This window comes from Pongo pygmaeus, chromosome 1, assembly GCF_028885625.2.
Source record: "Pongo pygmaeus isolate AG05252 chromosome 1, NHGRI_mPonPyg2-v2.0_pri, whole genome shotgun sequence".
In the NCBI taxonomy this organism is placed as follows: domain Eukaryota; kingdom Metazoa; phylum Chordata; class Mammalia; order Primates; family Hominidae; genus Pongo; species Pongo pygmaeus.
Genome location: NC_072373.2, coordinates 24545885 through 24573013, shown reverse-complemented (window position 1 = coordinate 24573013; position 27129 = coordinate 24545885). Strand labels below are relative to the sequence as shown.

Sequence of the window (27129 nt, the reverse complement as noted above, 5' to 3'; positions counted from 1 at the left end):
TATTGGCCTGTTCAGGGAATCAATTTCTTCCTGGCTCAGTCTTGTGAGGGTGTATGTGTCTAAGGATTTATCCATCTCTTTTAGATCTTCTAGTTTGTGTGCACAGAGGTGTTTGTAGTAGTTTCTGATGGTTGTTTTCATTTCTGTGGGGTCAGTAATAACATTCCCTTCATTGTTTCTAATTGTGTTTATTTGGATCATCTCTCTTTTCTTCTTAATTAGTGTAGCTAGTAGCCTCTCTATTTTATTAATTTTTTCAAAAACAACAGCTCCTGGATTCTTTGATCTTTAAAATGTTTTTGTGTGTGTGTGTGTGTGTGTGTCTCTCAATTTCCTTCTGTTTGGCTCTGATTTTGGTTATTTCTTGTCTTCTGCTAGCTTAGTGGCAGGTAGGTTGTATGTGTCTAGCAATTGATCCCTTTTTTCTAGGGTTTCCAATTTGTGGCATATCATTGCTCATAGTAGCCTCTAGTGATCCTTTGAATTTCTGCAGTGTCAGTTGTAATGTCTCCTTTTTAATCTCTGATTTTGTTTATTTGGGTCTTTGCTCTCTTTGTTTTTTTACTTAGTGTGGCTAAAGGTTTATCAGTTTCCGATATCTTCAAAAACCAACTCTTTGTTTCATTGATCTTTTCTGTAGTTTTCTTGCTCTGATCTTTATTGTTTCTTTTCTTCTACTAACTTTGGATTTGGTTTCCTCTTGCTTTTCTCATTCTTTAAGATTTATCATTAGATTGTTTATTTAAAGTTTTTTTTGTTTTTTTTGTTTTTTTGTTTTTTTTGAGGTAGAAACTTACACCTATATACTTCCCTGTTAGTACTGCTTTTGCAGTATCCCATAGGTTTGGGTATGTTATGTTAGTTAATTTCCATGTGTTTGTGTAGTTCCCAGAATTCCTTCTGTGATTGATTTGTAGGGTTTTTGTCTTGTTTTGTTTTGTTTGTGGTCAGAGAAGATGCTTGATATTATTTTGATGTTATTGAATGTTTTAAGACTTGTTTTTTGACCTGACATATGGTCTATCCTTGAGAATTATCCGTGTGCTGGGAAGAATGTGTATTCTGTAGCCATTGGATGAAATGTTCTGTAGATATTAGGCCCATTTGGTTTTTCGTGCATATTGTCTGATGTTTCTTTGTTGATTTTTAGTCTGGATGATCTGTCCAAGGCTGAAAGTGTGGTGTTGAAGTCTCTAGCTATTATTGTATTGGGATTTATCTTTCCCTTTAGATCTAATAATTGTAAGAATTAAAGAAAGAGGAAAGAAACATAAAAGGTGGCTCACCAGTCAAGACAGATTTATTTTAAAGAAAACAAATCTGAGAGGAGCCTTCTGGCTGAGTTAGGTCAGAGACCCACTCTCTTACAGAGAATTTTTTTAAGAGGTTTTTTTGGTTGTTGTTTTTGTTTTTGTTTTTTGTTTTGTTCTGTTTTGTTTTGAGACAGAGTCCCACACTTTCACCCAGGCTGGAGTGCAATGGCGAGATCTTGCAACCTCCGCCTTCCAGGTTCACACGATTCTCCTGCCTCAGCCTCCCAAATAGCTGGGATTACAGGTGCACATCACCACACCTGGCTAATTTTTTGTATTTTTAGTAGGCATGGGGTTTCACTGTGTTGGCCAGACTGGTCTCAAACTCCTGACATCGTGATCCGCCCGCCTCAGCCTCCCAAAGTGCTGGGATTACAGGCCTGAGCCACCACGCCCCGCCCAGACTAAGAGTTTTTAAGGATTCAGGGTGGGAGAGTTTATTAGAGGCTTGGACTGCTTCTGTGTCTCTTTGTTGAGCTTATCTGGGAGGGAGAGTTGTGTGTCTGTTCTGATACATCTTTCTGCAGCTGCAAGGCATACCCTCAGAGTCTGCTTTTAGCTTCCCTATCTTAGTGCACCTGAAGGGAAAGGAATATGCTTATTAAGGCCTACTGTTTTACTGGGGTCCATTGTATGAGGGTGAAGTTTGGCAGTTACCCAAGAGACTTTCCCCTCACCTCCCTCTGTGCCTGAGCTGTCTTGTCTGTGTTTTACTGTCTGCTCTTTCTGGCTGCTTGTAATTAGAAGAGAAGTGATTTCCGTGAAATGCATAAGGCTAGAAAGGGAGCTGGAACTTAAAGTGGCAGTGTTTGTCGAAGATGACAGTGCTCCTGCTCTGTCAATAATGCTTGCTTTTTATATCTGTGTGCTCCAGTGTTGGGTACGTGTATATTTACAAGTGTTCTATCCTCTTGCTGAATTGACCACTTTATCATTATATAATGACCCTCTTTGTCTCTTTTTATACTTTTTGTTGTATAATCTATGTTGTCTGATGAAAGTATAACTACTTTTCTTTTATGGTTTCCATTTGCATGGAATATCTTTTCTCGTAGCTTTATTTTCGGTCTATGTTTGTCAAGGTGAAGAGTGTTTCTTGTAGGCAACAGAAGATTGATTCTTGGTTTTCCATTCATTCTGCCACTTTATATCTTTTGATTAGAGAATTTAGTCCATTTACATCCATTCTTATTATTAAATAAGGACTTACTCCTGCCATTTTGTTGTTTATTTTTGATTCTTTTGTGGTGGCCCCTTCCTTCTTTTCTTCCTTCCTGTCTTCCTTTTAGTGAAGGTGATTTTCTCTGGTGATGTTTTAATTTCTTGCTTCTTATTTTTTGTGTATCTGTTGTATGTTTATAGATTTTAGGTTACCATGAGTCTTGCAAATAATATAACCCATTATTTTAACCTCATGACAACTTAATGTTGATTGCATAAACAAACATACAAACAAACAAGATAAGGAGAGTTATAAAATCTCTATACGTAATCTCTTTGCTTCTTAACTTTTATTGTTTCTTTTTATATCTTATTGTACAATCTGTGTCTTGAAAAATTGTAGTTCTTTTTGATCAGTTCTTCATCTTTCTACTTAAAATATGAATAGTTTACACATCACAGTTACAGTGTTATAATATTCTGTGTTTGTTTGTTTGTTTTCTGAGACAGAGTTTCGCTCTTATTGCCCAGGCTGGAGTGCAATGGCACGATCCTGGCTCACCGCAATCTCCGCCTCCTGGGTTCAAGCAATTCTCCTGCCTCAGCCTCCCGAGTAGCTGAGATTACAGGAGTGTGCCACCATGCCTGGCTGATTTTGTATTTTTAGTAGAGACAGGGTTTCTCCATGTTGGTCAGGCTGGTCTCAAACTCCTGACCTCAGGTGATCTGCCCGCCTCAGCCTCCCAAAGTGCTGGGATTACAGGCATGAGCCACCATGCCCGACCAATATTCTGTGTTTTTATGTGCACTTACTGTTACCAGTGAGTTTTGTGCCTTCAGATGATTTCTTATTGCTCATTAGTGTTATTTTCTTTCAGATTGAAGCACTTCCTTTAGCGTTTCTTGTAGGATAGATCTGGTATTGATGATAAGTGTCTGGCAAAACCCTCAGGTTTTGTTTGTCTGGGAAGGTTTTTATTTTTGCTTTGTGTTTGAAAGATATTTTTGCCAGATGTACCATTCTGTGGTTGAACGGTTTTGTTTTTCTTCTGTACTTTATTTATGTGTTTGAGACATGGTGTCACTCTGGCTTGATCTTTGGGAGTTTGATTATTAAGTGCTTTGGGGTAGTCTTCTTTAGGTTAAATCTGCTTGGTGGTCTATACTCTCCTTGTACTTCCAACCCTAGCCAACATTTATTATTTATTATTTTCTGTTTTTTTTTTAATAGCCATCCTAATGGGTTATGAGGTGATACAGTATCTCAGTGTGTTATGAATTGCATTTCCCTAATGATTAGTGATATTAAGCATCTTTTCTTGTGCTTATTGTCCATTTGTGTATCTTCTTTGGAGAAAGGTCTAGTCAGGTCCTTTGCCTGTTTTTTAATTGGGTTGCTTTTTGTTGTTGAGGTGTTCTTTATGTATGTAGATATAAATGACTTTTAAATGATTTTTTTTCTTCCCATTTCTTAATCCAGAACATTCAAGGACAACTCTTTTCCTACTGGAAAGACAATAAATGATTGTGAAGAACTTGTTGATAATTCAAAGTCACATGCTATTTCTGTTCAAAAGTCAGAAGTAAAAACAGACACTGATATTAATGAGGTAAAATGATCTTTGAAAAATATAAACATAGATGTTTTGCTATAAAATGAATACATTTTGAAATTTAAAATGTGATTTATGATTAATTACCCACAACCCCTTACCCAACATACCCTCCCCAACACACACACACACACACACACACACACACACACACACACACTCTTACCTGGTCCCACTGTAAAAAGCCATAATGACACTTATCTCATTTAGTTCATTCGTTCATTCATTCACCACATGGTTTATTGAGTACTTACTGTCTTCCAGGCACTGAACTAGGTAGGCACTGAAATAACGGCAGTGGGCATAACAAATTCTCTGACCTCTTGGAGCTTATATTTTACCAGGGGAGACAGACAAATGAAGTGATGAGTACTGTGAAGAAAAATAATGGAAAAGAAGGGAATGCAGGAGTGATGTTGTATGCTATTTTACATAGGAATGTTAAGGGAAAGCCACCCTATCTAAAGTAGCATCTACCCCCTCCTCCCACTGCTACACTACTCTGTCTTTGTTTTTGTTCAAAGGATTTTTGTTGTGTTCTTAACTTAAAAATGGGAGAAGCAAAATAGGAAACCTTGAAAGAATCCTAGATAAACTTTCATTAAGAAATCTTTTCTTGCCAGAATTGTTTCTCTCTCCATTGGTATTATTTTCTTGAGATTTAAACTTTATATGTTAAGTGCTTATCCTATTTGGTAAAAGTAGCCTTGTATAATATGGCCTTTATATATATCTTTTCTTTTTTTTTTTTTTCTTGAGACGGAGTCTCGCTCTGTTGCCCAGGCTGGAGTGGCGTGGTGCGATCTCGGCTCACTGCAAGCTCTGCCTCCCGGGTTCACGCCATTCTCCTGCCTCAGCCTCCCGAGTAGCTGGGACTACAGGAGCCCATCACCACGCCTGGCTAATTTTTTTTTGTATTCTTAGTAGAGACAGGGTTTCGCCGTGTTAGCCAGAATGGTCTTGATCTTCTGACCTTGTGATCTGCCCGCCTTGGCCTCCCAAAGTGCTGGGATTACAGGCATGAGCCACTGTGCCCGGCTGTATCTTTTCTTTTTAAAGTATTTAGGTAGATTTGATGACAAGGGAAAATATTCACATGTGTTAGTGAAAGCAAACATATACACATACACACTATGTGGTTTGAAGTCTGAAAATATATGCATCAAAATATTAACAATGGTTATCTATGGGTGGTAGGAATCTTGAGTAATTTTACTTTTGTATATATATATTTCTAGATAGTCTAAATTTTGTACACTGCATATGTATTATGTTTATAATGTTTTTTAGTAAGTATACGATACCTGCAAAAATAAGCAAACACTCATGTAGGCTTCATCCAACTTTAAAGTATTCAGTGTCTCGTATTCATTCTTTACTGATGAAACAGTTCACTTACCATTCTACTGTTGATAGACATCTGGGTTATTTTCAGTTTTTGTTTTTGCTATCACCTATAATTCTGCCTCGCACATTCCTGTATATTTCTCCTTTGGTGTATATGAGCAAGAGTTACTATTTATTTATTTATTGCTAAGGAGTGAAATTTCTGGGTGAAAGCATATGTTATTTTCAGCTGTATTGAGTAATATAAAATTGTTTTTCTAAAATGCTTGTACCAATTTCAATGACCTTTAGCAATTCATACATTTTTATTGCTCCATAAGCTTACTAATCCTCATCAATATTTAATGTCAATCAGATAGGTGTGAAATGGCATTTTGCCAAAGTTTTAATTTGAATTTCCCTTATTACTAGTTTGGTTAAGCATTTTTTCATGTAACTTGTATTAGTCAGGATTCTCCTGAGGGACAGAACCAATAAGATACACACATCTATTTTATATATGTATATATACATGTATGGGTTCAGTGCAGGCTGACAGAGTGGAGATTTGGACACAGGCTGCATGAATGAGCAGACTGCCACTAAGGTGGCCTAAATTTATGTCCACTTTTGTCCCATAGCCCAAGTTTGGGCATCTTGCCCCTACTTTGCCCTCTAGTATCTGACCTTGGTTTGCTCCTCTTTTTTACTGTACAGAGCTCAAAATGTTGAAAATATAGATCTGAATCTCAAGCGAGAGATAAGAGCTAAAGTTGTGGATATGGTAATCATTGGTGCTGCCTCCTCCTTCCCTTCCTAATCCCCGTTGTAATCTGTAAAATTTATAGTTTCATTTAACTGTGGCTATTCCTCTCTTGTAGTTTACAATCTAGAGGAAATAAAACTATTGACTGGTTCATTCTTGTTGTCACAAAAAGCATTAACAGCTAAGAGATTTCTTCACTACAAAAATATTTTCAGGCCCCAGTTAGTTCATATTATAATGATGTAAACAGACCCATGAGTGAACTTCATTCAGCCTTACCACATGCTAGCAATATAGCCTTTGACAAATTAAGCTTCCAGGTTTTTTTTTTTTGTATGTGCAATGAGAGTAATAATTTCTGTCTCTCAGGGTTTTTATGAGGATTAGGTGAAGGTAGTAACTTGTTTACTATAGTGATACTCATTCACTGTAACCATAATTACATTTAAAGAATGATTTAATGCAAAATATTTAAGTGCAGTAATGTTAGAAGGTATATATAGCTTGAGGTCCAGTATTCCCAGAGTTAATTAGAGGTTATTTTCCAGAATAAGCTAAGCAGCACATTATATATTTATTAAGAATTGTCTCAGTGGACTTTCTTTTATTGTGATAAAACATACATAACATAAAATTTTCCATTTAACAATTTTTAGGTGTACAGTTTGGTGGTATGAGGTACATTCAGTGTTAGGCAACCATCACCACTTTCCATTTCTACAGCTTTTTCATCATCCTGAACAAACACTATACCCATTTGTGTGAACATTTAAGATTTGCAAATCACCTTCAATATCTGCTCATGCTCTTTCCCCGGCAGCTTAATAAGGTGCTATGAGGTTTATTTATAACGTTAACTGCCCTAATTTGTTAATGACTGGAATTAGAGGTTAAGGTCCCAGCAGATTATTCAAGTGATCACCCTGAGAAACACAGAGGAGTCATTATGCAGTAGGTAACTTAAGCATAACGGATTATTTATGAGGTAGGAAGGAGCAATAGATTAACTGAGAACCCAAGCCCAGACAGAGCCTAAGAACAATTATGTTATATAAATGAGATATTTATCCCTTAGTGTTTTTCACTGGAGATGTCCATATTAGTATAAGTATATTAAAGTGAAGAGCTAGGACTTACTCTAGTGGATTTAAAGTGTGTTTTCTTGATTTGTAGTTCTTAAACCCAGGTGCAAAATAGAGTCACCTGTTCAGCTTGTAGATGATTAAGAGTCCTGGGCTCTGCCTCTGACTTTTCAACTCAAAATCTCTGGGGATAGGACCTAAGAATTTGTATTTTAAATGGGCACACAGTGACTAGGACTAATGATATACTGACTCTGGCATCAGTTTACAGTCTTTGGGGGGAACTCCTTCATTACAATGTCATTTGTTTCACATGCAATTTACTTATTTTAACATGCAAGTATCAGGTATTTGATAATACAGTGTTACTCAGTTATACTGGAGTTATGATTTCTCATTTAAAATTTTGATCTGTATTATTCTAAATTAAATGTTCTGTAAGTTATATGTTGTCACTGGCACCCTCACATTATCTGTTTAAAAATTAGATTTTGAATAGTGTTGAAGTGGGGAAGGATTTGAGAAAAACGTATGCACCAATATTTGAAGTAAATCTATGCTTGAGAATTCCTGCTGAGAGTGATTCTTCAGAAAATTCTAAAGAGAACTTTGATGAGTCTGACCAGTGCCCTGAAGAGTATGTGATGTTTGAAGATGAAATGTCAGAAAATAAAGACAATTGTGTCAAAAAACACTCAAGTGAAGAATTGCTCCCAAAAGCCAAGAAACCAAAAGAAATTAGTTATAATCTTGAAGATATTATTTCAGGTAAGACAATTGAGACTATAAAGAATGAAGGGTTGCCAGGTGTGGTGGCTCATGCCTGCAATCCCGGCACTCTGGGAGGCCGAGGTGGGAGGATCACTTGAGGCCAGAAGTTTGAGACCAGCCTGGGCAACACAGTGAGACCTTGTCTCTTGGGGGAAAAAAAAAAAGAATGAAGGGAAATATCTTAACAATTGGAAAATAACAAATGAGAGATCATTTTAATAGTCTGTGTATTCTAATTTATAGATTATGATTTTATAAATCTTAAGGTAAATACTGCTAAAAGTAAGGATAAACTTACAGATCATTGTTGTGCATATAAGTAATGACACCATTATTCATTTTCATCTCAAAACCCAAAGAGTTTCTCACTGAAGCAGAGCCGAGGGCCCTGTTCATCAAAGGGAACAACATCTAGGATGTTTGTTCTCAGATCTCTTTAATCAGAACCTTGGAATGGGGTGTACTGCTTCAGTATTGTGTTTCAAATGACCTCTTGAGTTTATTCTTAGGATATGTGTAAAGCACTGGCATATATTAATTTGTCATTTACCTGACATAAATGTCAATCAATTTTGTATTTTCTCTTTCTTTCAATGGATTCTAATAGACACAGAAATTGAGACTGAGTTTGAGAATAAATACATGTATTATGAGTAAGTATTAGACATTTTAAAAATTACAAGTAATTGTATTTTATATGGTAGTTATTATATTCCTCTGAAATATGCTTTTATTGTTTTGTCTGTTAGATTTCCAGAATTTGCTACAAATCTCTTCATAGATCCCAACAGATTGGAGTTTTCAGTAAAAATTCAAAATATGTTGACTAATATGGAAAAATGTATAAGTAAGTGTTTTTAAAGCTTAGTGAAATGCGTTGTCTTATTTGGCAATATTTTCTTAAATTTAGGCATCTGATGCCTTTACCCAGGGATGTGGCAGATGTTACAGAATATTAGTATATCATAAATGCACAGTTTTTGGGATCAAACACTGAATTTGGAATTATTTGAGGATTTGTGAATTTTACACATAGCCTTAGAGTGCATAAAAGATGGGAATTAGGAAAATTTTCAAGGTTTGGATTTTTTCAGTTATGTTCTATACAGTGTTATGACACTTAATACAAATGAGCAAGCTCTTTTATGTGTAACAAAGATGTTGTTTCTACCTTAAAGAGATTTTAATTATTTTGCAGCTGTATGTACACAATCTGAAATTGCAGGCAATTACTAGCCTGACCAAAGAATTTATTCTTTTCTCACAATAAGTTTTACAAAGATCTTAAAACAGCGGAGTGTTGGCAACTTCTTAAAAGTTGCATCATTCTCCAGTCATGTCACTATAGTTTGCTGAGTTCAGAGGGCCCCTATTTCCAAGCTAAACTGGTGTCTAATGCATTGTTTGATTTTGTTTATGCAAGTCCCAGTAATTCAGTCTTTTTCACTATGCTTTGGAACTACCACCACATATTAAGTTACTCCATTCCCCCAAACTGGCTGAAAGGTAGTCAGTATGTCCCTTGACATCTCATATTTATTTTAAAGTTTGCTTTGTATTATGAAGATGAAATGTGCATAAGAACATGGGTTTGTTTTAAAATCAAGAATTATCACAAAGTTGTTATAGTTTTTTACCCAGTCCATTTTGAATCAGTTTGGTAAGGGTTTCTTGCTGAGTAAAATCCAGAGATATTAGTATCTTGCAACATTATACACTTACAGACATTATAAACAACTATGCTCTCTTGTTAGGATGACCCCTCCCATACTCATTTTATTCAGTAGCCCATAGATTTGTTCTGCTGCCTTCTAGCTTTTAATAATGTAAATAAGAAGTCTGATGCTACTGTGATTTTCCTTCCTTTGTATACTTGTGATTTCTGTCTAGTAATTTATCATTTGGAGTTAGGAACTTTTCTATAATAAAGCCATATATACAATTCTATGTTGATCTTTCTTAAAATCCAGTGAGGCTCTTCAGTCTAAAGAACTAAGTTCTTACCAATCTTTCCATATGTTCCTTCTTTCCCTTTGGATTTTTTTGTTTTTCATCTAAGATTTCCTGGGTCTAAACATCTGATTATTTCTATTTCTTTTTTCTTTGTTATGAAATGTTTCTACTCTTTAAGTTTCTATGATGAGATAATTTGAGACTTCTATAAGTTGGAAGCATAGTACAGAGTTTCTGTATACTCTTTATATGCTTTAATCTAACCACAGTATAGTTATGAAAATGAAGAAATTAATATTAGTATAATAGTATTGATGAAATGATAGATTTTATTTGGATTTTCCCAGTTGTTTCCCTAATGTTCATTTTCTGTGCCAGGATCTAATCCCAGATCACACATTGCATATATTAATAGTTGTTTTGTCTGCTAAGTCTTTTCCAGTGTGTACCAGTTACTCAGTCTTTCCTTGTCTTTTATGACCTTGAGATACTGGTAATTTACTCTACAGATTGTCCATCAATTTTGGATTGTCTGATGTTGTCTCATGATGAGTTTGAGGATATACATCTTGGGGGAGAATACCATACTGGGTGTGTGCCCTTTTCAGTACATCAACCTAGTAGTACATGACATTGATATACCTTTTTACTGGTGATGCTCACCATGACCACTTAGTTAAAGTCATGTCTGCCAGGTTTCTCCATGATGAAGTTACCATATTTCCTCCTGTAGCTAATAAACTTGGGGTGGGAGGAGAGATTTTGAGATTATACAGATATCTTGTTTCTCCTGAAAATTTTGCCCACTAATTCTAACATTTATCAGTGGACCTTGCCTTGCCTGCAACAGTTATTACTGTGGTGTTCTTAATGGTGATTTTCTATTTCTTTCATCCCGTATACATTCATGAATTAGAATTCTTCTGTAAGGAGTAGCTATTCCTTTTCCATTTATTGAATTTTTCAGTCATTTATTTATATGAATATGGATTCACTAATATTTGCATATATATGATAATATGTATATATGTATATAAATATACATATGTATTATATATGTGTGTTTATATATTTACCTTACAAATAGTCATTTAAATCACCCCATTTCAACTACCCATATATAACAACTATTTCCTTTTGCAATTTACATTCATATTCATACACTAGTCAAATGTATATTTTAAATGTTATATGATCACTTAGCATTATATCATAGACATTACAAAGGTATTTAGAACCTTTTCTAAAAGGCTTCAGGATATGGTATCATAGTTAGAGAGGCCTTCCCAATGATCATATTATAAAAACATTCTCTCACTTATTTTCTAATTCTATTATTTCATTTTTATATTTAAATATTTGTTCACTCTGAGATTTATTTGGCGTATGTTATGAAGTAGGACTTCACTTTTAATTTTTTCTCAAATGACTAATGATCTGTCTGTCCTAGCATCGTGAATTGAATAATCCATTCCTTATCCCCACTGATTTGAAATGCCACATTTATCATTTTTTATTTTCCAGAATGTTTTCCATTGTATTTCTGGGCTGTGCAGATGATATGTCTGTAACTTATGTACCAGTATTATACTGCGTTAGTTATTATGTAGCTTTGTACTATTTCTAGCATCTATTAGCCGTCTCCTTTTTCACTCTTTTTTCCCTGGAAATTTCCTGGGTTCATTGATATTTATTTTGGTCTTTAGACTATAATACAGTATTACTGTTATTTATTTTGTTGCTCAAGTTGTTCTGGCTTAGTTTTGGAAGAGTAATTCTCCTCAGTTGGTTCCTGTGCCCTTCAGTGTACCTCCGTCCTTGTCTTGTGACTACTTCCTTAGTTTCCGTCACCTCAAGATACTTCAGGCTCATCTTGTATTTTCTCTGCCCCAGCCCTGAAATTAACTGTTTCTCCAAGGAACCCTGGATTAGAGAAGGAAATTTAGGAACAAAGATCTATGCACTAGATGTGCTCATTGCTACAGGAGTGTCACTACTTCCTGGCCTATCGGAGAAAATATCTAGAAAATATATGTATGTATACTAGCTCATGCATACACACACAACTGCATTTATTCCTAGATCTTTTTGTTTGTCCATTTTAAACTGTGAATTCATACTGATACCTCAGACCCCAATCCAACACTTCAGGGTTCATTCTAGCCTTTTCCTTTTCCTTATATATAACTTTTTTCTCTGGCTATGAGAAATCTGGCTGACATAATCAACAACGTAGTTACTCGTTTGTTATACAGTCATGCACTGCATAAAGATGGTTCAATCAATGACAGACCACATGGTAGTCCCATAAGATTATAATACCATACTTTTGCTGTATCATTTCTATGTTTCAATATATAATCCTTACCACTATTTTACAATTGCCTACAATATTTAGTATAGTAATATGCGGTACAAGTTTGTAGCTAGGGCAACAGGGTATACCATATAGCCTAGGTGTGTAGTAGGCTATACCATCTAGCTTTGTGTAAGTACAATCCATGATAGTCACACAATTATGAAATTGCCTAAGGACACACTTCTCAGAATGTATCCCTGTCTTTAATTGCATTACTGTACATGTAATTTCAGAATTGCTACTCCTTGCTTCTGCAAAAAACAAATGTATCAATTAAAATACAGTGTTTGTGTTTATGTACAGTTTTTTAAAAATGTAACCTTACAGTTTCCAGTCCAAACTTGTTTTCTAAAGTTGCTTAGGTCAACCCTTTACTTTCCCACCCTCTTCAGTGAGGTTATGTCGTTTGTTTGTAATACAGTTAGATTAATTTGTCACAGTCTCCATTCCAACTTGGATTCCCTTGGTAACCTGGTTGACGTTTTAAAATATATATAAAGCACAATTTTCTCTTTGTGGGTGGTGGTAAGGGTTTTGACAAGTGCACGGGTAGATATCCATCATCACAATTCCATACAAAACAGTTCCATCATCCCCCAGTTCCCTTGTGCAGCCCTTTTATAGTCACACTCTCTCCATTCCCTTATCTGTGGCAACCACTCATCTGTTTTCTGTCCCTATTGTTATGGCATTTGCATAATGTCATATAAATGCACATGTAGCTTTTTGGATCTGGCTTCTTTCACTTAGAAAAATGCATTTAAAATTCAGCAATGTTGGCCGTGTACAGAGGTTCACGCCTGTAATCCCAGCACTTTGGGAGGCCCAGATGGGTGGATCACTTGAGCTCAGGAGTTCAAGACCAGCCTAGGCAAGATGGTGAAACCCTGTCTCTACAAAATATACAAAAAATTAGCCAGGCATTGCGGCACGCACCTGTAATCCCAGCTACTTGGGAGGCTGAGGCAGGAGGACGGCCTGAGCCCAGGAGGTCAAGGCGCAGTGAGCCAAAATTGTACCACTGTACTCCAGCCTCAGTGACAGTGCAAGACCCTGTCTCAAAAAATAAAAAAAATTATCTATGTTGTTACATGATTCAATAGTCTTTTTTTTAATTGCTGTGCTATATTCAGCTGTCTGGATGTATCACAGATTGCTTATCCATTCACATCTAGGTTGTCTCCAGTTTGGGGAAATTATATATAAAGTTGCTATACACATTCACATATAGGCTTTTGGATTAATCCAAGTTTTCTTTTTTCTTGGACAAATATCTAGGGGTAGGATTGCTGGGTCATATGGTAGTTATATATATATATTTTTTTCTTTTTTTTATTATTATTATACTTTAAGTTTTAGGGTACATGTGCACAATGTGCAGGTTAGTTACATATGTATACATGTGCCATGCTGGCGTGCTGCACCCATTAACTTGCCATTTAGCATTAGGTATATCTCCTAATGCTATCCCTCCCCCCTCCCCCCACCCCACAACAGTCCCCAGAGTATGATGTTCCCCTTCCTGTGTCCGTGTGTTCTCATTGTTCAATTCCCATCTATGAGTGAGAACATGCGGTGTTCGCTTTTTGTCCTTGCGATAGTTTACTGAGAATGATGATTTCCAATTTCATCCATGTCCCTACAAAGGACATGAACTCATCATTTTTTATGGCTGCATAGTATTCCATGGTGTATATGTGCCACATTTTCTTAATCCAGTCTATCATTGTTGGACATTTGGGTTTCTTCCAAGTCTTTGCTATTGTGAATCATGCCACAATAAACATACGTGTGCATGTGTCTTTATAGAAGCATGATTTATAGACCTTTGGGTATATACCCAGTAATGAGATGGCTGGGTCAAATGGTATTTCTAGTTCTAGATCCCTGAGGAATCGCCACACTGACTTCCACAATGGTTGAACTAGTTTACAATCCCACCAACAGTGTAAAAGTGTTCCTATTTCTCCACATCCTCTCCAGCACCTGTTGTTTCCTGACTTTTTAATGATTGCCATTCTAACTGGTGTGAGATGGGATCTCATTGTGGTTTTGATTTGCATTTCTCTGATGGCCAGTGATGATGAGCATTTTTTCATGTGTCTTTTGGCTGCATAAATGTCTTCTTTTGAGAAGTGTCTGTTCATATCCTTCGCCCACTTTTTGATGGGGTTGTTTGTTTTTTTCTTGTAAATTTGTTTGAGTTCATTGTAGATTCTGGATATTAGCCCTTTGAAGAGTAGGTTGCGAAAATTTTCTCCCATTGTGTAGGTTGCCTGTTCACTCTGATGGTAGTTTCTTTTGCTGTGCAGAAGCTCTCTAGTTTAATTAGATCCCATTTGTCAATTTTGGCTTTTGTTGCCATTGCTTTTGGTGTTTTAGACATGAAGTCCTTGGCCATGCCTATGTCCTGAATGGTAATGCCTAGGTTTTCTTCTAGGGTTTTTATGGTTTTAGGTCTAACATTTAAGTCTTTAATCCATCTTGAATTAATTTTTGTATAAGGTGTAAGGAAGGGATCCAGTTTCAGCTTTCTACATATGGCTAGCCAGTTTTCCCAGCACCATTTATTAAATAGGGAATCCTTTCCCCATTGCTTGTTTTTCTCAGGTTTGTCAAAGATCAGATAGTTGTAGATATGCGGCATTATTTCTGAGGGCTCTGTTCTGTTCCATTGATCTATATCTCTGTTTTGGTACCAGTACCATGCTGTTTTGGTTACTGTAGCCTTGTAGTATAGTTTGAAGTCAAGTAGTGTGATGCCTCCAGTTTTGTTCTTTTGGCTTAGGATTGACTTGGCGATGCAGGCTCTTTTTTGGTTCCATATGAACTTTAAGGTAGTTTTTTCCAATTCTGTGAAGAAAGTCATTGCTAGCTTGATGGGGATGGCATTGAATCCATAAATTACCTTGGGCAGTATGGCCATTTTCACGATATTGATTCTTCCTACCCATGAGCATGGAATGTTCTTCCATTTGTTTGTATCCTCTTTTATTTCATTGAGCAGTGGTTTGTAGTTTTCCTTGAAGAGGTCCTTCACGTCCCTTGTAAGTTGGATTCCTAGGTATTTTATTCTCTTTGAAGCAATTGTGAATGGGAGTTCACTCATGATTTGGCTCTCTGTTTGTCTGCTATTGGTGTATAAGAATGCTTGTGGGTTTTGTACATTGATTTTGTATCCTGAGACTTTGCTGAAGTTGCTTATCAGCTTAAGGAGATTTTGGGCTGAGACAGTGGGGTTTTCTAGATATACAATCATGTCATCTGCAAACAGGGACAATTTGACTTCCTCTTTTCCTAATTGAATACCTTTATTTCCTTCTCCTGCCTAATTGCCCTGGCCAGAACTTCCAACACTATGTTGAATAGGAGTGGTGAGAGAGGGCATCCCTGTCTTGTGCCACTTTTCAAAGGTAATGCTTCCAGTTTTTGCCCATTCAGTATGATATTGGCTGTGGGTTTGTCATAGATAGCTCTTATTATTTTGAGATACATCCCATCAATACCTAATTCATTGAGAGTTTTTAGCATGAAGGGTTGTTGAATTTTGTCAAAGGCCTTTTCTGCTATTGGTGTATAAGAATGCTTGTGGGTTTTGTACATTGATTTTGTATCCTGAGACTTTGCTGAAGTTGCTTATCAGCTTAAGGAGATTTTGGGCTGAGACAGTGGGGTTTTCTAGATATACAATCATGTCATCTGCAAACAGGGACAATTTGACTTCCTCTTTTCCTAATTGAATACCTTTATTTCCTTCTCCTGCCTAATTGCCCTGGCCAGAACTTCCAACACTATGTTGAATAGGAGTGGTGAGAGAGGGCATCCCTGTCTTGTGCCACTTTTCAAAGGTAATGCTTCCAGTTTTTGCCCATTCAGTATGATATTGGCTGTGGGTTTGTCATAGATAGCTCTTATTATTTTGAGATACATCCCATCAATACTTAATTCATTGAGAGTTTTTAGCATGAAGGGTTGTTGAATTTTGTCAAAGGCCTTTTCTGCATCTATTGAGATAATCATGTGGTTTTTGTCTTTGGTTCTGTTTAAATGCTGGATTACATTTATTGATTTGCATATATTGAACCAGCCTTGCATCCCAGGGATGAAGCCCACTTGATCATGGTGGATAAGCTTTTTGATGTGCTGCTGGATTCAGTTTGCCAGTATTCTGTTGAGGATTTTTGCATCAATGTTCATCAAGGATATTGGTCTAAAATTCTCTTTTTTGGTTGTGTCTCTGCCCGTCTTTGGTATCAGGATGATGCTGGCCTCATAAAATGAGTTAGAGAGGATTCCCTCTTTTTCTGTTGATTGGAATAGTTTCAGAAGGAATGGTACCAGTTCCTCCTTGTACCTCTGGTAGAATTTGGCTGTGAATCCATCTGGTCCTGGACTCTTTTTAGTTGGTAAGCTATTGATTATTGCCACAATTTCAGCTCCTGTTATTGGTCTATTCAGAGATTCAACTTCTTCCTGGTTTAGTCTTGGGAGAGTGTATGTGTCCAGGAATTTATCCATTTCTTCTAGATTTTCTAGTTTATTTGAGTAGAGGTGTTTGTAGTATTCTCTGATGGTAGTCTGTATTTCTGTGGGATTGGTGGTGAAATCTCCTTCATCATTTTTTATTGCAACTATTTGATTCTTCTTTTTTTATTAGTCTTGCTAGCGGTCTATCAATTTTGTTGATCCTTTCAAAAAACCAGCTCCTGGATTCATTAATTTTTGAAGGGTTTCTTATGTCTCTATTTCCTTCAGTTCTGCTCTGATTTTAGTTATTTCTTGCCTTCTGCTAGCTTTTGAATGTGTTTGCTCTTGCTTTTCTAGTTCTTTTAATTGTGATGTTAGGGTGTCAATTTTGGATCTTTCCTGCTTTCCCTTGTGGGCATTTAGTGCTATAAATTTCCCTCTACACACTGCTTTGAATGCGTCCCAGAGATTCTGGTACGTTGTGTCTTTGTTCTCGTTGGTTTCAAAGAACATCTTTATTTCTGCCTTCATTTCCTTATGTACCCAGTAGTCATTCAGGAGCAGGTTGTTCAGTTTCCATGTAGTTGAGCGGTTTTCAGTGAGTTTCTTAATCCTGAGTTCTAGTTTGAATGCACTGTGATCTGAGAGACAGTTTATTATAATTTCTTTTCTTTTACATTTGCTGAGGAGAGCTTCCAACTATGTGGTCAATTTTGGAATAGGTGTGGTGTGGTGCTGAGAAGAATGTATATTCTGTTGATTTGGGGTGGAGAGTTCTGTAGATGTCTATTAGGTCTGCTTGGTGCAGAGCTGAGTTCAATTCCTGGGTATCCTTGTTAACTTTCTGCCTCGTTGATCTGTCTGATGTTGACAGTGGGGTGTTAAAGTCTCCCATTATTATTGTGTGGGAGTCTAAGTCTCTTTGTAGGTCACTCAGGACTTGCTTTATGAATCTGGGTGCTCCTGTATTGGGTGCATATATATTTAGGATAGTTAGCTCTTCTTGTTGAGTTGATCCCTTTACCATTATGTAATGGCCTTCTTTGTCTCTTTTGATCTTTGTTGGTTTAAAGTCTGTTTTATCAGAGACTAGGATTGCAAACCCTGCATTTTTTTTGTTTTCCATTTGCTTGGTAGATCTTCCTCCATCCTTTTATTTTGAGCCTATGTGTGTCTCTGCACGTGAGATGGGTTTCCTGAATACAGCACACTGATGGATCTTGACTCTTCATCCAGTTTGCCAGTGTGTCTTTTAATTGGAGCATTTAGTCCATTTACATTTCAGGTTAATATTGTTATGTATGAATTCGATCCTGTCATTCTGATGGTAGCTCCTTATTTTGCTCGTTAGTTGATGCAGTTTCTTCCTATTCTCGATGGTCTTTACATTTTGGCATGATTTTGCAGCAGCTGGTACTGGTTGTGCCTTTCCATGTTTAGTGCTTCCTTCAGGAGCTCTTTTAGGGCAGGCCTGGTAGTGACAAAATCTCTCAGCATTTGCTTGTCTGTAAAGGATTTTATTTCTCCTTCACTTATGAAGCTTAGTTTGGCTGGATATGAAATTCTGGGTTGAAAATTCTTTTCTTTAAGAATGTTGAATATGGGCCACCACTCTCTTCTGGCTTGTAGAGTTTCTGCCGAGGGATCTGCTGTTAGTCTGATGGACTTCCCTTTGTGGGTAATCCGACCTTTCTCTCTGGCTGCCCTTAACATTTGTTCCTTCATGTCAACTTTGGTGAATCTGACAATTATGTGTCTTGGAGTTGCTCTTCTCGAGGAGTATCTTTTTGGCATTCTCTGTATTTCCTGAATCTGAATATTGGCCTGCCTTGTTAGATTGGGGAAGTTCTCCTGGATAATATCCTGCAGAGTGTTTTCCAACTTGGTTCCATTCTCCCCGTCACTTTCAGGTACACCAATCAGACGTAGATTTGGTCTTTTCACATAGTCCCACATTTCTTGGAGGCTTTGTTTGTTTCTTTTTGTTCTTTTTTCTCTAAACTTCCCTTCTCGCTTCATTTCATTCATTTCATCTTCCATCACTGATACCCTTTCTTCCAGTTGGTCGCATCGGCTCCTGAGGCTTCTGCATTCTTCACGTAGTTCTCAAGCCTTGGCTTTCAGCTCCATCAGCTCCTTTAAGCACTTCTCTGTATTGGTTATTCTTGTTATACATTCATCTAAAGTTTTTCAAAGTTTTCAACTTCTTTGCCTTTGGTTTGAATTTCCTCCTGTAGCTCGGAGTAGTTTGATTGTCTGAAGCCTTCTTCTCTCAACTCGTCAGTCATTCTCCGACCAGCTTTGTTCCGTTGCTGTTGAGGAACTGCGTTCCTTTGGAGGAGGAGAGGCACTCTGCTTTTTAGAGTTTCCAGTTTTTCTGCTGTGTTTTTTCCCCATCTTTGTGGTTTTATCTACCTTTGGTCCTTGATGATGGTGTTGTACAGGTGGGTTTTTGGTGTTGATGTCCTTTCTGTTTGTTAGTTTTCCTTCTAACAGACAGGACCCTCAGCTGCAGGTCTGATGGAGTTTGCTAGAGGTCCACTCCAGACGCTGTTTGCCTGGGTATCAGCAGCGGTGTCTGCAGAACTGCGGATTTTTGTGATCTGCGAATGCTGCTATCTGATCGTTCCTCTGGAATTTTTGTCTCAGATGAGTACCCAGCCATGTGAGGTGTCAGTCTGCCCCTACTTGGGGGTGCCTCCTAGTTAGGTTGCTCGGGGGTCAAGGGTCAGGGACCCACTTGAGGAGGCAGTCTGCCCGTTCTCAGATCTCCAGCTGCGTGCTGGGAGAACCACTTCTCTCCTCAAAGCTGTCAGACATTAAGTCTGCAGAGGTTACTGCTGTCTTTTTGTTTGTCTGTGCCCTGCCCCCAGAGGTGGAGCCTATAGAGGCAGGCAGGCCTCCTTGAGCTGTGGTGGGCTCCACCCAGTTGGAGCTTCCTGGCTGCTTTGTTTACCTAAGCAAGCCTGGGCAGTGGCGGGCGCCCCTCCCCCAGCCTCGCTGCCGCCTTGCAGTTTGATCTCAGACTGCTGTGATAGCAATCAGTGAGACTCCGTGGGCGTAGGACCCTCCGAGCCAGGTGCAGGATATAATCTCCTGGTGTGCTGTTTCCTAAGCCCATTGGAAAAGCGCAGTATTCGGGTGGGAGTGGCCCAGTTTTCCAGGTGCCGTCTGTCGCCCCTTTCCTTGTCCAGGAAAGGGAATTCCCTGACCCCTTGCACTTCCCGAGTGAGGCAATGCCTCGCCCTGCTTCGGCTGGCACACGGTGCACTGCCCCCACTGTCCTGCGTCCACTGTCTGGCACTCCCTAGTGAGATGAACTGGGTACCTCAGATGGAAATGCAGAAATCACCCGTCTTCTGCGTCACTCACGCTGGGAGCTGTAGACCTGAGCTGTTCGTATTCGGCCATCTTGGCTCCTCCTCCCGGTAGTTATATATTTAACTTTATGAGAATGGCCAAACTTTTGCAAAGTGGTTGTATCATTTTGCATTCCTACCAGCAATGTATGAATTCCAGTTGCTCTGTGTCTTTGCCAGCACTTGATAATTGCCAGATTAAAAACAAAAACAAAAAGCTTTTAGCCTTCTAATAGGTGTGTAATGATATCTTATTGTGGTAATTTTCATTTCACTAGTAACAAATGATATTGTTCATCTTTTATTATGCTAGTTTTCCATCTGCATATCTTATTTTGCCAAATGTCTTTTTAGATCTTTTGCCTTTTTTTTTTTTTTTTGAGATGGAGTCTTGCTCTATCACCCAGGCTGGAGTGCACTGGCGCAATCTCAGCTCACTGCAACCTCCATCTCCCAGGTTCAAGCAATTCTCTGCTTCAACCTCCTGAGTAGCTGGGATTACAGGTGCCCACCACTACGCCCAGCTAATTTTTTTTGTATTTTTAGTAGAGACGGGGTTTCACCATCTTGGCTATGTTGGTCTTGAACTCCTGACCTCGTGATCAACCCACCTCGGCCTCCCAAAGTGCTGGGATTGCAGGCAGGGGCCACCACACCCAGAACCTATTTTTTTTTAATTGGGGTTTTTGTTTTCTTATTGTTGGTTTGTGAGAGGTCTTTATGCATACTCTGAATACAATTGTTCTATCATACATATGACTTGCAAGCAATCTTTGTGAGATTTTCTCCCAATCTGTGCCTTATCTTTTCATTGTCTTTCACAGAGCTAAACTACTTACTTTTGATAAAGTACAGCTCATCAGTTTTTTTCTTTTATGGGTTATACTTTTGGTTTTGTTTCTAAAAACTTTTTACCTAACTCAAGATCACACAGATTTTTCTCTCCTATATTTTCTCCTTGAAGATTTATGGATTTGTGTTTTATATTTAGGTATATGACTCATCTTGAATTGAAATTTTTTATAAAGTGTGAAGTATAGGTTGAGGTTTGTTTATCTATCTATCTATCTATCTATCTATCATCTATCTATGCCTGTGGACATCCAGTTAGTTGTTCAGCTAGACTGAACTCTTGAGGCTGTGTCTCCTGATTTTTGTATCCTTGTAATGGTATAATACACTCCACATAACAGATACATGTCAAATATTTGTAAACTGAGTGACTTATTTTCAGTTTATGTTTCAATCATGCCTCTCATCACCTCCACTCAGTTACCTGTGAGTGGCTCTTTGTTTCTATAGTATTAAATCTAAATCCTTACACCTATTTTTAAATTCCAGTTGTAAGTATAGAATATTGTCTAACCCTCATAATAAATCAGCCCCCATTTTCAATAGTTCTAGATGTCATGGATAATTTTGAAGTGTTGCTTTCAATGGCATTTCTGAAGTACTGACTTTTAAATTATATATTTTAGCCACAATTACTCCTCTTTGCCAAGATCCCCAGCTGTCTATCTTCATTGATTTGGTTTCAATAATGGATTTACCTAATAAGACAGGAAGCATAATACATTATACAGAGCAGACCAGATGGCCAGATTGTCACATCCTTTTTGAAACAGATCCTGCCTACCAAAATATAGTAAGTTTTAAAACACTTCATTTTAGGGAATGTTTAAGGAGCAGAAACCCACTGAATTCTTAAATGAAATGAATTTATTGAAAAATTAGTGTGTCCTATTCATAGCAATTGGAAAATCATTCCCAGCTTATCTCCCCATTTGTTTTTCCCATGATGTGTCATCGCTGCTCACCTCTGTGTGATTTTTCCAACTTCTGTGAAAATAAGCTTTCTCTTTTATGGCTCCCTCATAATGTGGGCTCGTCAATTGTTGATTTGCCATGCCTCAACTCTTTCCATTAGCATCAACTGGGTATTTTTATACAAATTTACAAGAGAATCTAATTGGCTTAGATTGATTTAGGATTCTACCCTATCTAAATAGTTATGTCTTTGGTGAATTGGGTGAAGTCACATACTATATACCAGTGGCCCTTAACCCTTTTGGCACCAGGGACTGGTTTTGTGGAATACAGTTAGTCCATGGATGGCAGCTGAGGGGTGGTTTCTGGATGAAACTGTTCCACCTCAGTTCATCAGGCATTAGTTAGATTGTCATAAGGGATGCACAACCTAGATCCCTCACATGTGCAGTTCACAATAGGATTCAAGCTCCTATGAGAATCTAATGCCACTTCTGATCTGGCAGGAGGTGGGGCTGAGGCAGTAATGCTCGCTCACCCACCACTCACCTCCTGCTGTGTGGCATAGTTCCTAACAGGCCATGGACTGGCACTGCTCTCTAGCCTGGGGGTTGGGGACTGGCCTTTTCTAGGGCTAAGCATAGTATACTCTAAAACAGGGTAACAAGCAAGAGGATAAATGATTGGTGTTTCCAGTACATGGCTCAAAATAACATGTTATTTATAAAGTTAAATAGCCTAATAAGTCTTCAGGTAAAAGCTAAATATTAGAAAGCCATCTAAATTTCTTAGTCTTGTGTTTCCAACATATTTTGATTTTTAATAGAGGTTCTTAAAATAAACTCCACATAGCACTATTATTTTATTTTCTCAGAAACTATTAGCATGTCAAACCATTTTTCACTCTTAAAATAAAAATTCTGACTAACATCTTAACATTCTTCTTTACAGATTGTGAATCTCCTGACTATTATTGGTAATTCAGTGGGCCTAGTTAATGCTTACAGCAACAAGTTTATAAAGTATTGTACCATGATAGAAAAGGCCAAAATCATGAGTATGAAAATATCATCTATGGGAGAATTAACTTCAAAAGAATTTGAAGCTATTCTAAATAGATTCAGAAACTATTTTAGACATATTATGAATATGGCCATTGAGAAGCGTATTGGTATTTTCAACGTTGTAAGTCTTGATTATCAATCAGAATGCTTACTGTATATTGAAAACGTCATACATATGAGCCACACCCTCATACGATCTGTAATTGAAAAAAAGAACAAAAATTTATTGGAAGTAAGTATTTTGAAAATTCTTGTTGTGTAAGAATGTTTCAGATTAGTAAATTTTAAATTTAAAATATATACTTAGAGAATATATGGTATCAGATGTCACATGCAGAGTATGATAAAAGTGAAAAAATGAAGATATACATAAATATTATACTCAGAAAATTTTAATGTGTATTACATTTGTTTGTATCTTTGATAAAATATCACTTCCTCAGAAAACCTTCTCTGATCACATCTATTGCATTCCATATCACTTTCCTGCTTCTTTCCCTGTTTTATCTTTATGACATACATTACTACCTGACATTATGTTATTTGTTTGTTTGTTGGTCGTCTATTCCATTAGAATGTAAGTTTCATCAAGCTATGGAGTATCTAAGATAAATCTTTGAATACAGATGAATATTGGAGTTTCACTGTATATTAGGGCTGACCTCTTTAAGGAAGTATTCTGGGTGGGCAGATCTCCTCTGGGACCACAGTGGTTTGGAGACTCTATGGAGATTCCCAAGCCGAGAAAGTATGAAGATCTGGGAGCAAGATAACCTGCCCCTTCATTAATTATTCCTACCTATCATCTATACAAGTTTCTAGGACAGCTTACATCCTAATAGACCAGCCATTGTCCACACAAGCACCCTCAGTTGTACCTCAGACCTGTTTAAGGATATGAATTTATAATAATACCTACTATTTGTTCATTTATTAAATCAGAGCACAGATATTTGTTGAGCATTGATTATATGCCAGGCATTGTACTAGGCCCCTGAAATATAACCATGAGAGGGGATAGATTCAATAGAGTCTAATCTAGAAGAAAATGCTAGCTGAAATACCTAACATAACCCAGGTGAACAATCACAGACAATTTGCTAGGAAAAGTAATACCATCTAAAGGAGGAGTGGGAGTTGTGTAGCCAATGGGGGATGTCATGGAAACACTGGAAAGAAAGGTTAGAATATTGCAGGAATAGGTTGATTTAACTTAGATTCAGTTGCATACAACAGAAAGCCAAAGGTAACAGTGGCTTATACAAGTTTGAAACTAATTTTTCTCTCAGGTAAAATGAGTGGAGAAAGAGACAACATAGGGCTAGTATGGTTGGCTTCACGAAGCCGTCAGGGACATAGGATGCTTCTAGCTAACCACTCTGCCTTCCCTGGAGCATGATCCTCATGCACTGGTTATCATATCCTCATTCCAGGTAGCTGGATGGAAGAAGGCAGCAAAGAAAATCTCTGAATTCCACTTTTAAGGATATTTCCCAGAGGTACCCCCACACTTTTGCTTTTATTTTATTTACTAGAACTCAGTTATGTGCCCTCACCTAGCTGCAAGACTGACTGAGAACAGTAGTCTTTTAACTGGGAGCATGGTACCCCACACAAATTCAGGATTTGTTACTAAAGTGGTGAAGGAAAATGAAGTTTGGGGTAGGCATCAAGCAGAAACTGACATCACAAAATGGGGACAGCAAGTGAAAGGTCAAAAGAGAACAAGGCATACATGAAGAAGACCTGAATCGATCCAGTTAGGTGGGAATATAGTCTGTGAAAAGGCATTGGCAAGAGGTGAAGCTAAGAAATGGAGAAAAGGGCCTTGTAAGCCATGTCAGGGACTTGGAACATTATTCTTAAGACTATAGGAATTATTGCAAGGTTTTAAGCAGAGAAGTGACTGATGTAATTTGCATTTTTGTGTGGACCCTCTGGCTGCAGTGTGAAGAATAGATTGAAGTTGGGTAAAACAGGAGGAAAGCTGTTTCCATCATCTAGGGGAGAGGTGATGATAGTCTGATTCAGTGTAGTAACAATGAGAACTCTGAGCAATATATAGATATGAGATACATCTAGGAGATGAATCAACAGGATATGGCATTGACTGAATGTGAGGAATAAGATAAAGTTAATTATGTTTTCAGGTTTTGGGTTGGGCAACAGGGTGGGCAGTGATGCAAATTATTGGGAGGAGGAACATAGTACTTGTTAAATTGCATAATAATATTCAAGTACGGATAACCAGATATACATGTCTGGGTATCAAGAAAGTGTCTACACTGGAAATATATATATTTAAATGATCAGAAACAAGTGGTTGTTGAAATCAATAGAGTGAATGACAATGCCCTTGTTTATGTGTGTAGTGAGACTAGAAGAGAACCTACAATAGAAGCCTAAAGAACCAGGAAATTACAGTTGTCGGGTTCCCAGTGGAGAATCACTGAGAATCTGTGAGTGCTCCCCATGAGACAGAGTCAGCTCTAAACATCTGCCCAGCTCAGAGACGTTAATGCCGGGTCAGACAGTGGCAGGCAGTAAAGACATTTTCTGCCTCCTCTCTCCTCCTGTCTCCTACTATACCCCTGGAGGGTTCAGAAGGTGTGGGTAGGAACTGGAAGTAATTGAATAAATAAAAGATATAGAAATATAAAAGCAGCCAATTACATACCCACCTTCTCTACCACAGACATTAATTTTAAATAAATTTTGGAGGCTTGACTATTAATACATAGGGACTTGACATTTAAATTATGGATTTTTAAAATTAAAAGTGACCAGAGGACTTTTATTATCTGTTTGTGACCAGAAAAGTCTTGGGTATTGATGTATATTTTATCCAAATGTCCGTTCTTCATTTAAACCGCAAAAAGTGGGAGGAAAAATTAAGTTATTTCATTATAATACTGTCTATAAAGTTCTACTCTTTCAAATTAATGGTTTTAGTATATTATATATTTCCTCTATATCCTTATTTATTTTTGGTGTATCAGACATATATAAATCCTGAAAATCTGTTGAAAACTTCTCATTATAATTATGCTTTAAATGAATTTCTTCTTGCATTTCTGGTGGTTTTTCCTATATATAGTTAGCTTCTATACAGTATGGTTTATGACTGTTAAATCATCTTCACAAAGCGTGTCATGTATCAAAACATTATAGGAATCTTTAAAGTACTTTTAACTTGCCTGATAAAAACTACTTCTATTTCTTTTGTGTATGTATATTTGCCAAGTTAATTTTTGCCCATTGCTTTATTTTTTATATTCTTTTTAAGTGTGCTTCTTATAAATAGTGTAATTCTGAATTTTGTTTTATAACTCAGTTAATAATTATCTTTTAAAAAGAGAAATCAGTCTGTTAACTTATAACATTTAATGCACTTTTTTTCCATTTCACCTTATATTTTACTTTTTTCTTAAAGGTTTTGTCCTTATTTTTGCTCTATTGATCAGTTGATCTTCAGTGACCTCCCTCTTTTTTTTTTACTATATTCATTTTGGGAGTTTTATTCTACTTTTAAATTTCTTTGATGATAATCTTCCCTCTCCTGATTCTCATAATAAAATGTATTTATCTGCTATTAAGAGGAAACAAAATGTTTATCCTCTAAGATGCCGTATTCCTCCATAGCATTTCCTCATGCCAATAAAATGAGATCTCAAGAATGGTGTCATTTTCTAATTCTCCCCTTCTCCAAAAATGAGATGTTGGAACAACCTAACTCCCACTCCCTTACCCAACAGTTATTCTTCACTGAGATAGCTTAGTACTTTCAGTTCTAGACTATTACTGGAATAGAAGTGTGTCTTTTCTTTATTTGCAGTGATGGGGGCTATAGTGCAGTGGTGATCATAGCTTACTGTAACCTCAAACTCAAGTGATCCTCCCACCTGAGCCTCCAGAATAGCTGGGACTACAGGCATGTACCACCATAGCTAAATTATTTTTTTATTTTTATTTTTATTTTTATTTTTTTATTATGCTTTGAGTTTTAGGGTACATGTGCACAATGTGCAAGTTTGTTACATACGTATACATGTGCCATGTTGGTGTGCTGCACCCATTAACTCGTCATTTAACATTAGGTATATCTCCTAATGCTACCCCTCCCCCCTC

The 27129-nt window shown here is 37.3% G+C and overlaps 1 protein-coding gene across 2 annotated transcripts in view; it reads left to right on the top strand.

Moving 5' to 3' along the window:
- Positions 1-27129, top strand: part of DNAH14 (dynein axonemal heavy chain 14) — a 510612-nt gene that overhangs the window by 102801 nt on the left and 380682 nt on the right. For both annotated transcript variants that reach the window (XM_063672417.1, XM_054474368.2), the window contains exons 12-17: positions 3955-4084; positions 7750-8029; positions 8640-8685; positions 8782-8879; positions 21649-21815; positions 22889-23233. In XM_063672417.1, coding sequence (XP_063528487.1) covers positions 3955-4084; positions 7750-8029; positions 8640-8685; positions 8782-8879; positions 21649-21815; positions 22889-23233 — 1066 coding nt within the window. The remainder of the gene's footprint in view (positions 1-3954; positions 4085-7749; positions 8030-8639; positions 8686-8781; positions 8880-21648; positions 21816-22888; positions 23234-27129) is intronic.